Source organism: Hyaena hyaena, unplaced genomic scaffold (genome assembly GCF_003009895.1).
Source record: "Hyaena hyaena isolate Hyena2069 unplaced genomic scaffold, ASM300989v1 scaffold_874, whole genome shotgun sequence".
NCBI lineage: Eukaryota > Metazoa > Chordata > Mammalia > Carnivora > Hyaenidae > Hyaena > Hyaena hyaena.
Genome location: NW_024081504.1, coordinates 328,357 through 346,874, shown reverse-complemented (window position 1 = coordinate 346,874; position 18,518 = coordinate 328,357). Strand labels below are relative to the sequence as shown.

Sequence of the window (18,518 nt, the reverse complement as noted above, 5' to 3'; positions counted from 1 at the left end):
TAATCCCCTCCTCATTTGTAATCATACTCCTATTGATTCCCCTAAATGTCTCTCACACCATATTATTTTTTCAGTTCTTTTGGTCAGTATCCTCTTATAGTCTACCATCTTGCCCTGTTGTAATTCTGCTAAACTGATTTCTTTGTCTGTAGTCTAGAGTATCCATTTTCTTAAAGCTTATAACTTGAGTTGTTTTCTAAAACAAACAACCTCTCTGGATTCCCTTTACTTTGATGAAATGTGCTATTTCTTTAACTTATTTTGATGGCTCTTGAGAAGCTGACCTAGAAAGTTTTTACCAGTATCAGTTTTGACATTCCCACATCTGGTCATCCATCTCATACCTTGTACACACAGTGCAGTTTATCAGGTTGTGCCTTTGTTCATGATTTACTGTATTTTCCTCCCCTTCCACTCAACACTTTCAACCCCTCTCCCCCGTTTTATTTCTCAGACTCCATTCAGGTTTTACTAAGTTCTTTGTATTACATTTAGTTTGTATGTTTTTGAGCTCTCTGAAAATGAGGTTACCATGCCTTAAGGAGACCAACACAGGTAAAAGATTAGTGATAGAAGTATATACAGGTTTAATTATGAGCCCTAGAAGAATGGGTACCTGATCATGGGCTGAGAGGGAGGAGATCACTTAGGAATACTTACTAAATGCTACGAGCATGTCTTAGAAAACCAGTCTGTACTTTTCAAACATATCCCCAGTCCATCTTCCCTGAGTTTCAGGGAAGGTAGAAAGTAGAGGTTTGGATGAGTAATAAAGTATCATTAGGAGTTAGCCAAAATATACATATTGAATAATCTGTGAATCATTGTATCAACACAATTTTTATGTGCTGTATGTGTCATATATCTGGTAGAGCATGGAGCTTCGAGATTATCTCAGAAGTGTTTGAGGTTCCTTTCTATGTGTCTTCCACCATCCATAGGTTCCTGATTTGGAATTGATAGCTGGCTAGCATTCCAGACCTAGGAAGAGTTGTGAAGTTCACTTCCATTGAATAAGTGAAGTAAAAGTGAACATACATTTTCTGCCATGGCAGCTGTGGGATAAGAGGTGATTCGAGGGGAGTATTTGGAAGTAAAGGAAAAGTTTCCATTTTTTGTATAGAATTTTTTATCACATTATCTATATTGAATAAGAAATTTAGTACTTTTTTTTGAAAAAATTTATGTATAAAGAAAATCACATGATAGTAAAGCCATTTGAAAAAATATAGAAAAGTCCAAGGTGGATTTTGTTTAGTGTTCATGTCTAGAATTATTAGAGCCGGTACCCAAACATAAGTGAGGAGTTATTTTATCATTAAAAATACAAATTAGAAAATACTTCATTCTGAATTTTCCTTAGCATTGAAAACTAACTTGTACATACCAGTGGTAAGTTTGCTTTCACCCATGTAGAATTAGAATAAATTTGTAATCAGAATGATACTTAATCACTTTTTCCCTCCCAAATAGCTTTTGCCTACCAAAAAGTTTTGGGAACCTGATGATTCAACAAAAGATGGACAAAAAGGCATATTTCTTGGGGATGATGAATGGAGAGAGACTGCATGGGGAACTTCTCGTAAGTTATTGGTGTATGTGTAAGAATTCTTAGCTTACTAGAATTTTTTTAAACCGTGTTAACACCCAGACAATATTTGGAGCAAATTTCTGATGTCTTTGTTTCAGATTTTATAAGTCATTGTAATGTACATTTTTTATTAATGCACATTTTTTATTAACCCTTATCTAATCTACTTAATAATTGGAAGTGTTGTCAGAGTAAAGTATGTTACTAAGTTTTATTTGAAGTTAAATAAACTTCAGCCCCAGGCACTTTGGGGTGCCTGGTTGGCCTACTCTGTGGAATGTGCAACTCTTGATCTCAGGGTTGTGAGTTTAAGCCCCTTTTTGGGAGTAGAGATTGCTTGAAGATAAAATCTTTAAAAGAAAATGAAGTTAACTCTGATTATAAAATTCTGAGTGTTCATTAAAAGAGGACACATTAACAGGAATTTTCAATTTTCAATTGTATTAGAACAGTGACTAATTTATCTAATTTGCAGCTCAGTCTAGCTTTAGTTGACATTTGCCATACCCAGAAAGGAAATAAACTCCCTGTAAGGTAAATTCCTAGAAAGGAAGCAGACTTTGCAGACTTTGAATGTTTTTGATATCCACAAGTAATGGAGAGAAATTTAGAAACCAAGAACTTTGATTTTGTACATAATTTAAATTTATATCTTTCTTTTGGTTCAAAAAAAAAAAAAAAAGAAACCAAGAACTTTGAGAAGGAACTGGTATGTAAGGAGTACAACTCGCAGAAGTAACCATGTTTATAGGAAAATTAAAGAGCATAGCCTTATTCTTTTTTTTTTTTTTTTAAATGTTTTATTTATTTCTAGGAGAGAGAGCGTGAACAGAGAGAGAGGGAGTCACAGACTGAAACAGGCTCCAGGCTCTGAGCTGGGAGTCAGCACAGAGCCCGACGCGGGGCCCGAACCCACGAACCGCGAGATCGTGACCTAAGCGAAAGTCGTACACTTAACCGACTAAGCCACCCAGGCGCCCCAAGCATAGCCTTATTCTTAAAGTAGTATTGATTATATTTTGAAATGTTTCTCACTCATAAAATTTGCAATATATACACATGCAACTGTCAGCATGTATTTTACAAATAAGTTTTCTCTTTTTATAACAATTCATTGCAGCTTGTGAAAGCTGTACAAAATTACCACATTAAGATCTGAACAAATTTCTGGATAGTTATCAAAATAACCTTAAATTTTGAGTGTAAGTAAATAACTAGATGTTTCTTTATTCTACAGTCATTAAAATACAATAAAAGATTGCAAAAGTCTTTTGTATTTAAATTTAAATAATTGCCAAAACGTTAGGTAGTACTAGGAAATTCTAGTGATTAACAAATACTCTTATAGTAAAAATTGAGAAAGTTTGAAAACTTTGGTAGCTACTAATTTAGACTGAAATTTTCTTAAAATACTGGGAATTTTCTTTGAAGTCAGTCAGTATGTAATATAATATGCCAGGTTTGGAGAATATAAGGGTAAATGAGATATCCTTGCCCTCAAAGAATTTTTTTTTTTTTCAGGATTTGAATTAACCTATATTACACATCATTCTCATAATTTAAAGTATTCCGTTATTTAGAGTGGGACACATTTTTCCCACAAAGACCACTTTCTGTGCTAAAAGTACATGTGTTTGAAAAGTTGAATGGTAGACCTGTTTTGATTTTTGTTTTGAAGATTGAGTGGTTAATTACTTTATTTACCAGAATCAAATAGTTTTTTTTTTTTTTTTAATGTTTTATTTATTTTTAGGAGAGAGAGAGAGACAGCGTGAGCAGGGGAGGGTCACAGAGAGAGGGAGTCACAGAATCCGAAACAGGCTCCAGGCTCTGAGCTGGCAGTCAGCACAGAGCCAGACGCGGGGTTCGAACCCATGAACTGTGAGATCATGACCTAAGCGAAAGTCGGACGCTTAACCGACTAAGCCACCCAGGCGCCCCTCAAATAGTTTTTTAAAGCATTCCAAAGCAAAGCATCTTGAGCACAACATGGTAATGAAAGATAATTTTCAAGATGGATGGTTGGGGAATATTTTTGGTATGTTATATTTGGAGGACAACTTGTACCGGCAATAAAACATTTAAGCAACATATTGATACATTTCTTTTAGTGTCAGGTTTGTATTTTTAATTTCTGTATCACTTCCTCTTGAAACTTGTTTTTAAGCTGTATGGATAAAATTTTGAAGATGAATATTAGTCTTTACCTGGAGACATGTGAAAATTGGGAATAGCACGAAAAGTTCAGAAATTATTTTGTTTATAGAACATTTATTGAGGGGCGCCTGGGTGGTTCAGCCAGTTAAGTGTCCGACTTTGGTCAGGTCATGATCTTACGGTTGATGAGCTCAGAGTCTGGAGCCTGCTTGGATTCTGTGTCTCCCTCTCTCTCTGCCCCTCCCTCGCTCATGTTCTGTCTCTCAAAAATAACAATTTAGAATAAAACATTTCCTGAATACCAGATATGTACAAATATGAATAAAGGAATTACAGGAATTACAAGAATAATGTCCTAAAGCAGTCGTTACTAAAGATTCTTTATATGACTGCAGGAGACTTTATCATATAGTTGATTTCTCTGAAACTGTCTTTTCCACCTTCATGTTTACCTATTTTTTGCTCACTTTAACTCTTTATTCTCCCTATCACTTCCTTTGGGATTCACTCTAAGACTGACAAGGATTGATGCCCCTTTTTTCTGTTTTCATAGTTTCCTTGATTATTTTTTACTGCTGCTCTTTTACTTTATTATGATTACCTTCTATTAAACCTATAATCTCTTTGAGGGCAGGGACTTTCTTGTTTGTTCTTAGATTCCCCATACATAGCACAACGCCTAACATACAGGAGGCTGTAAATCAACATTTGAACTATGTGAATGAATGAGTGAATGATTGAACGAAAAAATATGATGACTGATCTCTTGGATAAAGATCCTGTAATGCAAATGTTTTAATATGCTTTAACAAAAGTAGCAGTCATTTCAGAAACCTACCGTTAATGAAGTGATGACTGAGTACCTCCAGTATAGTTCAGCACTTTAAGGACTAATTTTGAATATTGTGTGTGGTCACAAATGAACCAGAGGCAGCTTATTGGTTTCTTTGGAAAAATTTTTTTTGGCATATCTAAAATGTTCTTTCAAGTGTTTCATTATATTTGTATCTCATTTGTTCTCTAATCTTAAATACTGCCTTTTCTTTTTGTCATAAAAACAAACAGTGTAGAAAAGGCACTTATGTCAGGTAAATATTAATCTTCAGATGACAGTTTGTACACCAAGAGGTGAAAATTCTGTGATATTAACTGATTTTTTTTTTTTTTAAGTTTTACTTATTTTGAGAGAGACAGAGACACTGTGAGCATGAGAGGGTTAGAGAGGGAGAGAGAATCCCAAGCGGACTCTGCACCCTCTGGGCAGAGCTGGACACAGGGCTGAAACCCATGAAACCATGAGATCATGACCTGAGCTGAAACTGAGTTGGATGCTTAACCAACTGAGCCACCCAGGCACCCCTTAAAACTGAATTTTTCAAACTCATTTGTTTGTGTTTATAGTGGCACAACCATGTGTTCTAAATCTGCCCAGTATATAACTCTTTTAAGGAGTACCTCTGCCAATTTAGGAGTTATTTTTTATTCTTCTAGGTTTTACTTTAATAATTTGTTTTGAATTATTATGAATCACAAAGAGAGCTTTAACATTTTAATGAGATGCTTAAAGGCAGCTGAGCCTTCAGGTTAATGTTTGTCTCCACTAACCTTTCTGGTTTGACTGTTCACATTAGCTTTTATTATTTTTTTAACCAAATGGCTCTTTTTATCTGTATTCCCAAGAAATGTGCCTAGGCTGGTGAGTCTCAATGGCATGAAGAGCCTTCTTTTTTTTTTTTTTTAAATGTTTGTTTAATTTTGAGAGAGCAAGAACGTGAGTGCACAAGCGTGAGGGAGGAGGGGCAGAGAGAGGGAGACACAGAATCTGAAGAAGGCTCCAAGCTCCGAGTTGTCAGCACAGAGATGAATGTGGGGCTCAAACACGAGAATTGTGAGATCATGACGTGATCCACTACAGGCGCCCTTGAAGAGCTTTTTATAAAGATTATAAAAACAATATGCTGATTGTTAAAAAATTCAATATGTAAATGTAAATAAATTTTGGTTAGCTTAAAAGTACAAATGTATAATCATGTTCTTTCTTCCAAACAACAGACCATTCAATGTCCCAGCCTATTATGGTACAGAGAAGATCTGGACAGGGTTTTCATGGAAACAGTGAAGTAAATGCAATACTGTCTCCGCGATCAGAAAGTGGAGGCCTTGGTGTGAGCATGGTAGAATATGTATTAAGTTCTTCTCCTGCTGATAAATTGGATTCTCGATTTAGGAAGGGAACTTTTGTAAGTATTTTGAATAAAGAAATATTTAATAATTACTCAATGGTTATCTGGTTATCTTTAAGTCAGTTTATTTTTCTGGTTTTTCCAAGAGCTAATGGAAATTTTATGACTATTGGAGCTCTTGTTTTCTTCTCTTCGCTACTTCTTCAAATACATGAAATAGTAGAACCACTGGGAATATAATCTTAGCCATGTTATAAAAATCAAATCATATGAATGAAGAATTTGCAAGATTAAATTTGTTTACTCGTGGAAGTGCTTGATGTGAAAGTAACCGAACAAAATTATCTATGCATTAAGTAAAATATTAATCTCCTCTGTGGTGTTAACTGCTTTTCCAGCACCGCTATAGTTAAGGTTGCCTTAGCCCTTCTGTTATAAATTACTGATTTGTGCTCAGTTTTTTGGCCTTTGATAAATTAGTTGATTATAAAACTAAAATAAGATTCAATGCTTTTATTGTTTACATGCACTATAGCATAGCATAAGGTCACCTTACGGTGCCTTTTTTTGGTGTTTTATTACATATTCAGAATCAAACAGATTCTTTTTCCTCAGGGCACTAGAGATGCTGAAACAGATGGACCTGAGAAAGGAGATCAAAAAGGCAAGGCTTCTCCATTTGAGGAGGACCAAAGCAGAGATCTTAAACAAGGAGATGATGATGATTCTAAAATAAATGGCAGAGGTTTGCCAAATGGAATGGATGCCGATTGCAAAGATTTTAAGTAAGACTTTAAACTTTCTCAAGAAGAAAAGCATATCTCTTTAGGGATGAGTACTACTTTATTAGCTGATGTGATTGATTTAGACACTTCAAATTTTGGTTTATTTTATTTCCCTTTGTACCTTGCGTTAATCCAGGAAAATGATTAATTTTTTCATGAGGAATATTAGTTGATTATGAACGATTTTTTTAAAAATAATTCAGTAGAATAGTCTCTGAAACAGTACCTTGCATTAAAGGAGTAATGTTAGATGTTGCTATTACCTTTCTCCTAATATGGTAGTCTAAATTTTAACTTTTTCCTGTCTGCTAAAATTTAGTGAATTTTAGGTTTAATCTGTGACTTTTCTTGAAAAGCTTCTCTTGGGGTTGCTCTTGAGGACCTTTTTGTGGAGTTTCCTCTGTCTTCTATCCCTGTATTATATCCCCTCTCCCCCATTTAACTCTTAATCTTGGAAATGAGGAAACATAATTAGCTTAGGGGTTGTAATCTTTCTTCTCTATAAATATGAATTTGTGCTAATACTTAATATTCTTAAAATTAGGAAGCAAGGAACATATTAGAGATCTCAAAAGTTAGTTTCAAGCTTAGAATTCTTTAAGTTGTAACTTTTTGTTTGTGTCTTTATGCCAGTAAATATTTTCTTCTAGCCTTTGTCTCAAATTAGGCAGTGTATATCTACCTAGATATTAGGGAGTTGTTTCTTCATACTGAATTCCTATACTTTATACTGCAATAATCAGATGCTTTGGGGCTTAAACCTGAAAATGAGTGGTTTCTTTGAGGTCTTGTGAACCATAGAATCTCCCTTAACTGAGTGTAATCATATATGTGGGTGGTTTGTGTTTACATTTATTGCCTTTAATTGTCTAAAGCAGAGTAAAAATGCTTCTTAAAAAGTGTCATTTGTATCTGTTCTAAGTGCAAAACAGCATCCAGAACCAAGTAAACCTCTTTGACAAGAAGAAAATTTAATGCTTTTCAATTTGTTTTAGAACCTTATCCTGATTTTGCTTTTCTACAAATACCTAATCTGAGATTTAGTTAAGGGTATGTATTTAAAACTGAGTTGATTATGGGCCCTTCAGAATATGCATTTATAATTGAAGTGTTAATACACCATTAACTATAGCAAGAAAATAGCACCACTTGATAGCACAATTCCTTTTTCTATTATATTCTCTATCTATTGCTATATTAGAGTTGTTTGTATGAAAGGCTATGCTTCTCCGTGTTAATACGGACTTTTACATTTATTAAAATTAAAATAATTTTATTCCATTAAGTTTGGGGTATGTATTTAAAATTGCTTACAAAATATTTTAAATACAGTATTGTATTTGATAGTATACGAATGTGTCAGACTCATAGTGACCATATGGCCACAACTATGCTAACACATCATTAATATGTACATTAATTGATACATCGTCAGTATATAACCACTGGAGTGTAGAACCGAAAGGAAGGAAAAAACTATATCAGGCTTTATTTTTTTTTTCCAGCTGATTTTAAACTTTTAAAAAATGTTTTATTTATTTCTGAGAGAGAGAGAGACAGCGTGAGCAGGGTAGGCTCAGAGAGAGAGTGAGAGAGAGGGAGACACAGAATCTGAAGCGAGCTCCAGGCTCTGAGCTAGCTGTCAGCACAGAGCCTGAAGTGAGACTCAAACCCACAAACCGTGAGATCATGACCTGAGCTGAAGTCGGATGGTTAACTGACTAAGCCACCCAGGTGCCCCTCCAGCTGATTTTAAAGAAGACCCTTTAAGTTTTATTCCCCCCTCCCCCCCGCCAATGTATTCTGAATGAAAAACAAACCTTTGGAATATTCACATGAAAAATTATGTATTGTTAAAGGGGAAAGTAGTTAGAAATTTCTTCTAGGGGCACCTGGGTGGTTTAGTCTGTTAAGCGTCCAACTTTGGCTCAGGTCATGATCTCATGGCTCATAGATTTGAGCCCCGCATCAGGCTTTGTGCTGCCAGCTCAGAGCCTAGAGCCTGTTTCAGATTCTGTGTCTCCTTTTCTCTCTGACCCTCCCCTGCTCATGCTGTCTCTCTCTCAGAAATAAATAAAAAAAAAAATTAAAAAAGAAAAAAATTTCTTCTAAATGTTGCAAGGATAGTGTAGTGGTTGAATTTTAAATATAAGTTCACCTAAATATCTGGAGACAAATTCTCATAGGTAATTACTCATAAAATGCTCTGTACATTTTAGTAAATTTATCTCAATGTGAAGCTCCTGAAGGTGGAGGCAGAGTTACGTAGTGTTAACAGTTGGCAATGAAAGCCAGGTAAAATAATGCCATTTATTTAATGTACTTATTGTTGAATATCCTCTGAACTTATGATTCCTCAGAACAAACTTATTTTTTATGAGGGAAAGGATCTTGCATAAAATATTTCTATAGAAGAAAAGACATTGGTAAATGAGAATAGATTGTATCTAGAAATAAAGTAAAAATAAAGTTTAGACCATGAAGGATGTTGATTAAAAAAATAGTTGATACTTAATACGAAGTCTAAATAAATTTTTTGGGAAATTAAAAGAGGCTAGATAGTAGAGAATTTGCTTTTTTGTATTTGAAAGTATACTTTTAATTGATGGACATACTTAAATGTTACACATTTTCATTTTTTTCTGATGATTTAATCTGAAATAATTTAGTGTGATAAAGATGGTTTTTGGAGATCTGTCAGGTATTTCACAATTCCTTTTTTGTCCTTATTTGGAAAAAAAAACTAGACAAGTACTAGAAGATTGTGTCTTTGGTCTCTTCACTTAAGGAATTGAGGCCTGGAAGATGAAATGATTTCCTCAAAATCATATTTAATATAAGACCGAGTCGGCCTTTGTCTTGGTTCATGTCCTTTTTTGTTGTATCTCACGTTTTACACTCAGACGTCATGAAGACCATCCTTTCTGGCCATTTCTCTCTCTCCCCCCACTTCCCTCCCCCCCCCCCCCCCCAGTAAGCAAGATTTTACGGCAAAATTCTGTGCTTTTGGGCAAGAGCAGCATATGGTAGGTGGGTTTTGGTTTTGAGACTTCCGTGTTTGTCATTTGNCTCCCCCCTTCCCCCCCCCCCCCCCCCAATAGTAAGCAAGATTTTACGGCAAAATTCTGTGCTTTTGGGCAAGAGCAGCATATGGTAGGTGGGTTTTGGTTTTGAGACTTCCGTGTTTGTCATTTGACAAAAATTAATTTTGTCTGTGATTTGAGACAAAAGTTTCACGTAGTCTGAGCCTAAATTGTGATTTTGGCCAATTTTCTTGTCTGTAAAATTGAATTATGAATTATGTCTTTATGCAGTTCACCATGGAGAAGATAATCATTAATAATATGAAAAAATGAAACTGGGAGTTCTTAAGAAGACAGACGGAGGGGGGGAAATGTAATAAAGTGGAATAATTAGTGAACTGGGGGTGTCTGATTTGCCTTCTGTATTTTACCACCATTTGTTTTACATGATTTTCCTCCTTTCCCATTCCAGATTTGATCTCCTACTTTTACTCATAATGCCTTTCTGTTTTCTTTATGTAGTCGTACTCCTGGAAGTCGTCAAGCCTCTCCAACTGAAGTAGTTGAACGCCTTGGCCCCAATACTAATCCCCCAGAAGGACTGGGGCCTCTTCCTAACCCTACAACTAATAAACCACTTGTTGAAGAATTTTCAAATCCTGAAACTCAGAATCTGGATGCCATGGAACAAGTTGGTCTGGATTCCTTACAGTTTGACTATCCTGGTAATCAGGTACCCATGGACTCTTCAGGAGCTACTGTAGGCCTTTTTGACTACAATCCCCAGCAGCAGGTAAAGCATGCCCCTTCTTTAAAAAAAAAAAAAAAAAAAGGGGCGCCTGGGTGGCTTAGTCGTTAAGCGTCCGACTTTCGCTTGGGTCATGACCTCGCGGTTCGTGGGTTCGAGCCCTGCGTCGGGCTCTGTGCTGACAGCCAGCTCAGAGCCTGGAGCCTGTTTCAGGCTGTGACTCCCTCTCTCTCTGACCCTCCCCTGCTCACGCTGTCTCTCTCTCTCTCTCCTAGAAATAAATAAAACATTAAAAAAATTAAAAAAAAAAATTAAATATTTATTTTTGAGTGAGAGAGAGGGAGCAAGAGCGCACGCTCGCGACTGGGGTAAGGGCAGAGAGTGAGGGAGACACAGAATTGGAAGCAGGCTCCAGGCTCTGAGCTGTCAGTACAGAGCCTGAAGCAGGGCTCAAACTCAGCAACAGCAAGGTCATGACCAGAGCCGAAGTCGACCGCTCAACTGACTGAGCCATCCAGGTGCCCCAAGCATGCCCCTTTAAGGAAGGTCCTCTAAAAGATGTCCTGGTGTAGCCTGTAGTGCTATGAGGCATGGACATGGCTAATAGGAGTGTTCTTAAATACTTAATATTTTATGAGTAAAATGTTTTTGTAGTTGAAAAAGTGACTGAAATATGTGTTTAAAATAATCTATTTACAGCTTTCTAAACAGAAATGAAATGCTTTGAGACTAATCTTTGTTATAAATATTTTCCTTAACAGCTCTTTCAGAGGACTAATGCACTAACAGTTCAGCAGTTAACTGCAGCTCAGCAGCAGCAATATGCATTAGCTGCAGCTCAGCAACCACATATAGGTGAGTCTTTATAAGTTATCGTTTTGATTGGACTGTTAGAAACTCTTGTATTACAGTGTTTATTAGAATGTTTCATTTTTCTTTTATTGTATGGTGTTATTTCATTGTTTTAAAAATATCTCATTAAGATCAATGAGTAATAGATTATGTGGCAGGAGTAAAGATTAACTGGGGAAGAACTCTTTGATTTTTGTATCGTTAAATAAAAATCTATAATGTGATGAAAGCTGTCAGGACATGAGGTTTTCAGTCAGTGTAAAGTTAAGAGAGTCAAACACTTGGAAATTCAAATGTAGTTATTTGTGTCTATTATTAAGTCAAAATGCTTATTTTAAAAATGATTTGGGAATCAGAATTCCAAGAGAATTCCTAAAAATATTTTCTTCATTAAGTCATATGGTCTTTGACCTTTAGCTTTTAACATGAATCATTATAAATTATACCCTTGTTATTGCTAGAGTTAAAGCAGTGGTACATGTTGTCTATCTGGGGTTTTTTGTTTATTTTTAACTTTTTGAAGCAATTATAGATTCACATGGATTTGCAAAGAGTACAGAGAGGTTCCTCCACCCATCTTTCTATAAATGGCTACATCTTATATAATCATAGTATAGTACCAAAATAAGGAATATGACATTGGTAAATGTATATGTGTAGTATTACATCACTGTATCACGTGTGTAGATTTATATAACCATTTTTATGCCTGCGTTTAGCTAACCTTGATTTATTTCCTGGTTGGCAAAGTTGTAAATACTCTCAACATTATAATTTAATACATTTAAGTTGATTCTTTTCCCTTAGCATTTGTATTTTTGTTTGTCTACTAGGTCCCAAATTTTCTTTTTGGTTTTTATCCAAGGTGACCACACATTTCTAGATGACTTCTAATAGCAACATGCATTCTTTGCCCCCAGCATTCTTTATTCCTATACTTAATCCTTCCTTCTGTTGTTAGAAACAGTAGTGATTCCTGTCTACAAAGGGACTACTATAACACTTTTATTTCTTGAGGCTTTATGGTATGTTTTAATATGTGACAGGCTACTAGTATACTCGTTACTGCTCTTCCTTTCTGAAATTTTCTTTATTTGCTTTTTTAATACGAACTTTAGACTTTGTTTATTTACTGACAGAAGATTGGGTTAAATTTTTAAATTAACTTTGGAAAATTGACATCTTTATGACATTAAGTATTTTAACCAGGATATGGTGTATTTTAATTTTTGTTGAAGTCTGTTTATGTGTTATGAGTTCTTTAACATTTTTATCATATAAGTTTGCATATTTCTTAATAAGTTTATTTTTAGACATTTTACCTTATATCTTTCAGTCTGTATCTTTGAAAGCTCTTGATTTGTAAATACTGAGTTTTATGAATATTTTCTAAAAATTGAATCATTCTTGTGTTCATGGAATAAAAATGTATGTACAATTCTCTTAATGAGCTCTTTCAATTTGCTAATGTTTTGTTTAGGGTGTTTGCATCAATAATGTCTATATGAAACAAGGCTTTATATATATATATATATTCATTTTTTGTCAGATTTGTCATAAAAAGAATTTAGAAATACCTCCCTTTTTAAAATGCCTTGGAGTATTTCAAGTAACATTGGACTTAATGGTTTTTTTAAAATTTGCCAGAACTTCTTTGTGAAGCCATCTGGAAGACTGCAATTAAATTTGAAAATCTGAATAAAATGGAAATATTTCTAAGCGTAATATACTAAAATTGATCCCATCTTTTACAAAAAGTTTATTTTGACAGAGAGAAGGTGCATGAGTAGGAGAGGGGTAGAGGAAGAGAGGGGTGGAGAGGAGAGAATCCGAAGCAGGCTTAGCACTGTCAGCATGGAGCCTGACACAGGGTTCAAACTTGGAAACCAGATCACGACTTGAGCTGAAACAAAGAGCCAGATATTTAACTGAGCCACCCAGGTGCACAGATCCCACCTTTTAATCTTTGTTGCACAGTTAAATGTACCTATAGTTGATCATCACTCTTTATCCAAGTTTGCTTAGTAATTTCTTGACTGGCTGATAGCCTAATTAGTAGAACAGCACTTTGCAATAGGAATATATTATGTGCCATATATTGTTTTAAATTCTTTTGTAGCCACATTTAAAAAAAGTAAAAAGAAATGGTAAAATTAATTTGAACAATACTTTATTTAACTCATTATGTCCAAAATATCATTTTAAATGTGATCAATATAAAACTTACATTCTTCTGATGAAATTTTTACATTCTTCTGATGAAACCTTTCAAATTAGGGATGTGATTTTCCATTTTCAACTATCTCACTAGACTAGTCACATTTCAAATGCTCAGTAGCTATGTGAGGTAGTAACTAGTGTTTTTTTTAAGTGTGTGTGTGTGTGTGTTTTGTTTGTTTGTTTGTTTTGTGTTTTTGAGAGAAAGAGAACACATGCATGTGTGATCTAGAGAGAGTGAGAATCCCAAGCAGGCTCCATACCTAGTGCACAGCCCAACATGGGGCTCAATCCCACAACCATGAGATCATGATCTGAGCAGGAATCACAAGTCGGATATTTAACCAGTTGAGCTACCCAAGTGCCCCGATAAACTTCTTTTAATAAAGGACCAGATTGTATATATTTTAAGTTTTGCAAGTCCTAGGAGTTCAGTCACAACTAATCAACCCTGCTGTTACAGCACTAAATCAGTGTTAGATGATACATGAAGAAATATGGCTATATTCCTATAAAATTTTACTACGGACACTGTAATTTTAATTTCATATAATTTTCATGTGTTACAAATTACTATTTTCAACCATTAAGAAATGTTAAAATTGTTACTAGCTTGTTTATACAAAAATAGGTAGCAGCCTTGCTTTGGCTCATGAACTGGTCCAGAAGGAGATAATAGATAGTATATTTTTATGTTTTAAAAATAGGCATCTCCATAGAGAAAGAGAAAAGTGCAGGATTGTTTAGATGTTTGGGAAATTTCTGTGGTATAGGAAATTGAGAGACAATTCATAGGAGTAAATTGGAAATAAACCAGATAGCCTACAGAGGGCTACAAGAGAGTCAGACACACAAGGGCCTACACATTACCAGGATTGGAGTTTGAGTCATGCTAACCATGTGTAGTAAGAGCACACAAGGCACAAATATAAATAAGACCTTGGCTTGAGGCCCTTATGATGTGTAGTTGGTAGTCATGATACCACCTGATGGACAAGTGCATGTAAGAGAATCTCTCCCATAAGATAGCGTGCATTCTCTTTCTCTCTCAAATAAAAAAAAATTTTAAAGCCCAGATTATTCAAATGGTTGTTTTGTGCCCATGTATGAAATCTGTTGTGGGGTATGGCTACTAGTTTTAGAAATTAAATAGGTTATAGGAATTAATTAAAAAAATTAAGTAGAAAATAGGTTACATTAGAACTTTATAAGGATAAATTCTTAGGATATTTTTGTTTGTAGCATGTATATGTATATATGGTCACTAGGTTGATTTGAAATATATTTCAGATTATGGGTCACATTCAACACGTTTAAAAACTGCTATAATATAATTACAGTGAAATTTCTGAATCTTGATTTTAACATCTAGAGTTTAAGTGCTTTTGAATACTTTTTTTAGAAAAAGTTATTTATGTAACATGCTCTTATACTCCTATTCCCTCCCTTCTTAATAATCTTTTACTTATTTTTAAGTATTTTTGATTAATCTCTACACCCATGTGGGGCGTAAAATCTGAACCCCAATGTCAAGAATCATGTGCTCTACCAACGTGGCCAGCCAGGCACCCCATTAGTCGTGTAAATTGAACCATTTTGAGCTCTTTCATCTTTATTTCCTCACCTTACACTTGTTTCAGTTGTTTTCCAGAAGAGACAACTCTAGAAAGTCCATACCGTCATCACTTGTATACACGCTGCTTTCTTGATAACAGTGGTTTTCTTTTCTAATAAGTACTACAAATGAATATTTAAAAAATCTTCCCTATCCTTTACTAAATTTTACATTGGCATCCATTAGATGCAGAAGTGGTCTTAAAGTCATAGTTCTGCTTAAAGCTCTTCATTGTTATTCTGTTGCTTTCTGGGTAAAGTCCAACTGCTTAACCTGACCCAGGCAGGTCTTCATTCTGATTATAGCTCCAGTTTTGTCTTGTCTTGCCCTACAACCCCGCATTATCCTACCCACACCTTCTGAAGCTCATTAGGTGCCCCTTCTCTCTATAGCCCGTAGCACTTACTATACTGTATTCTAATAGTCAATTTGTTTTTCTCATTAGATGGATTGATTTGTGAGGGCAGACTATGCCTTCTTCATTATTGAATTTCTAGCTCATAGTATAGCTTAATAAAGATTCAATGAAAAATACTAGGGCATCTGGGTGGCTCAGTCGGTTGGGCATCCGAGTTTGGCTCAGGCCATGATCACGTTGGGGTCTGTCCTGACTGCTCAGAGCCTGGAGCTTGCTTCAGGTTCTGTGACTTCCTCTCTCTCTAACCCTTCACTGTTTCTCTTTCTCTCAAAAATAAATAATCATTAAACAAAAGAAAAAAAATAGTAGTTCTGGATCGAAAAATTTATTGTGTGCCTGTCCAGCTAGTTCTATACATTCCTTTCATATTTGGTATCACGTTTAACTCTCACAAAAATCCTGAGTGGTCATACACCTATTTCATAAATGAATAATCTTAGAGTCAAGTTGTATTATATGTTCAAGGTCACGTAGGTAATCTGAACTTGAACCATTATACACACTCTCCTTCCCCACTCCACATTTAGTGTCGAAATTATTTTACTTAATGAAGAAAATTACAGTTTACATCTTCATTTATCATTTCTCCCCTTTTTAAAATACAGCTGGTGTATTCTCAGCAGGCCTTGCTCCAGCTGCATTTGTGCCAAATCCGTATATTATTAGTGCTGCTCCTCCAGGGACTGATCCATATACTGCAGCAGGATTGGCTGCAGCAGCAACATTAGCAGGTAACTTAATGTTTATCTCGTTGCTTATTTATGGATTTAGTTTTAATTTTCTTACAAGCTTTATTAATGTCTATTTTGTGGGCATTTTGGATTTCCTACGAAAATCTGAAACAGTTACCTAGAATGAAGTTTCCAGAGAGTTAGTTTACTATTTGTCAAATATAATGCTGTAGGAAAAAACCTAAGCTTAATAACTCTCTGTGTGGACATAGTTGATTTCCATTTCAATTTTGTAGTTTCAGGAATCTTACATTGTCAACCACAGATCCTTCATTTTCCTGACCAATTCCATTACCCACAAAGACAATGCAAAGTAAAGTTACTTCTCATGCAGTAAATTGGCGTTGGTACTATAGATAGCCAGGTCAGGGAGAGTATGAGGTCAGGAGCTTCAGGAATCTTGAGAGCAGGAGTATCTAAAAAGTAAAGTTTATTTAGCAGTGTTAAAATACACAAGCAGACTGAGGGGCAAAAAGGTGGGTGGCATAGAGCTAGAAAGAACTTACTGTTAAAACCAGAAACTGCCACTCAAAATCTAAAACGAAAACCAAAACTACACAATGTTACACGTCAGTAGTATTGGCAGTAATGCTGGTGAAAGATGGGGTTTTTGTTTTTGTTTTTTAATGTTTTAGTTATTTCTGAGAGAGAGAAAGAGACAGTGTGAGTAGGGGAGGGTCAGAGAAAGAGGGAGACATAGAATCCCAAACAGGCTCCAGGCTCTGAGCTAGCTGTCAGCACAGAGCCTGATGTGGGGCTCAAACCCACAAACTGTGAGATCATGTCCTGAGCCGAAGTCGGACACCCAACAGACTGAGCCACCCAGGCGGCCCTGGTGAAAGATGTTTTTAAACCCAGATCTGTATTTCTTGCTTATTTATGTAGTAAGGAGAGTTGTGTGCTGGTCAGGCACCATCCAGTTGAGCCAGGCAAACAATTTGCTGATCTTCTGTAGGGTTTTGACGAAAAAGTTTTAGGTCGAGTTGGTTACAGAGACAAATGAATTCGTTTTAGGCATGGGTTATATTGGTTTCAGAGACATGGTCATGTCAGCCACAAATGTGTGTTCACTGGAGTGAGTCTGCCAGTTACTGACTTTCATAACTAGACTGTCATGATTTCTAAACTTTGTTCACTGAGGAATTAGACAATTTTAAACTCCACTCCTGGTAGTTATTATCATGACTATAAAACAGTCTTTTCCTTGGAGTGAGGGGACTTTTTTAATACTCAAGACTGTTTTAAGAAATGAAAAAAGGGATGCCTGGGTCACTCAGTCGGTTAAGCATTCCACTTCGGCTCAGGTCATGATCTCATGGTTTGTGGGTTCGAGCCCCATGTCGTGCTCTGTGCTGACAGCTAGCTCAGAGCCTGGAGCCTGTTTCTGATTCTGTGTCTGTCTGTCTCTCTGTTCATGCTCTCTCTCTCTAAGAAGTAAATTAAAAAAATTAAAAAATTTAAAAAAAAAAGTGGAAAAAAACCACTTTAATTTCAAATTCTAGTTTGAACTTAGCAGGCTGAAACTAACCTGTCACATTCAGTAGTTTTTAGTATTAGTATAGATTTGCCTGTGATTCCATAAGGAGAGGATGAGCTTTCTCAGTGGTATTTAACTGGATGTTCGTATATAAAATTCTGGCGTATCCATACCGACAATCTATGGACTCAAAAGAAACTTGAATAAATTGTTTTCAGATTAAGCATTCTAGGCATTCTTGACTCAGGCTTTCTAAGACCAGTGCTGTCCAATAGAAATATACTGTGAGCCAGAAAATGTAATTAAAAATTTTCTAGTAGCTACATTATAAAAGTAAAAACAGATGATATTAATTTCAATGTTTGATTTAGCCCAACACAACCAACATGTTATTGTAATATAATTAATATTTTTAAAATTACTAATAGATATTGTACTTTTTTTCATGCAAAGTTTTCAAAATCTGTGTATATCATACTTAAGACCACTTCTCCATTTGGTCTATCCAACTTTTTAGTTCTTCAGTAGTCACAAGTGGCTCCTGGCTACTGTTTTGGACAAAGAGGTTCTAGATAGATAGATATCTGGCTCTTGTTTTGATAGTGTGTTCTTCATAAATCCTGTTAACAATTATCATTGTAGATTGTGCCTAAACTATTTTCAGAAATAATACTTTACTTTTAAATTTTTTAATGGTTTTCACTTTAGTGATTCAGTCAAT

The 18,518-nt window shown here is 35.4% G+C and overlaps 1 protein-coding gene across 7 annotated transcripts in view; it reads left to right on the top strand.

Annotated features, from left to right (window-relative positions):
* Positions 1–18,518, top strand: part of PUM2 (pumilio RNA binding family member 2) — a 96,994-nt gene that overhangs the window by 26,432 nt on the left and 52,044 nt on the right. For all 7 annotated transcript variants that reach the window (XM_039220187.1, XM_039220191.1, XM_039220190.1 and 4 more), the window contains 6 exons: positions 1,474–1,582; positions 5,801–5,988; positions 6,547–6,716; positions 10,262–10,532; positions 11,249–11,342; positions 16,195–16,320. In XM_039220187.1, the coding sequence (XP_039076118.1) occupies positions 1,474–1,582; positions 5,801–5,988; positions 6,547–6,716; positions 10,262–10,532; positions 11,249–11,342; positions 16,195–16,320 (958 nt within the window). The remainder of the gene's footprint in view (positions 1–1,473; positions 1,583–5,800; positions 5,989–6,546; positions 6,717–10,261; positions 10,533–11,248; positions 11,343–16,194; positions 16,321–18,518) is intronic.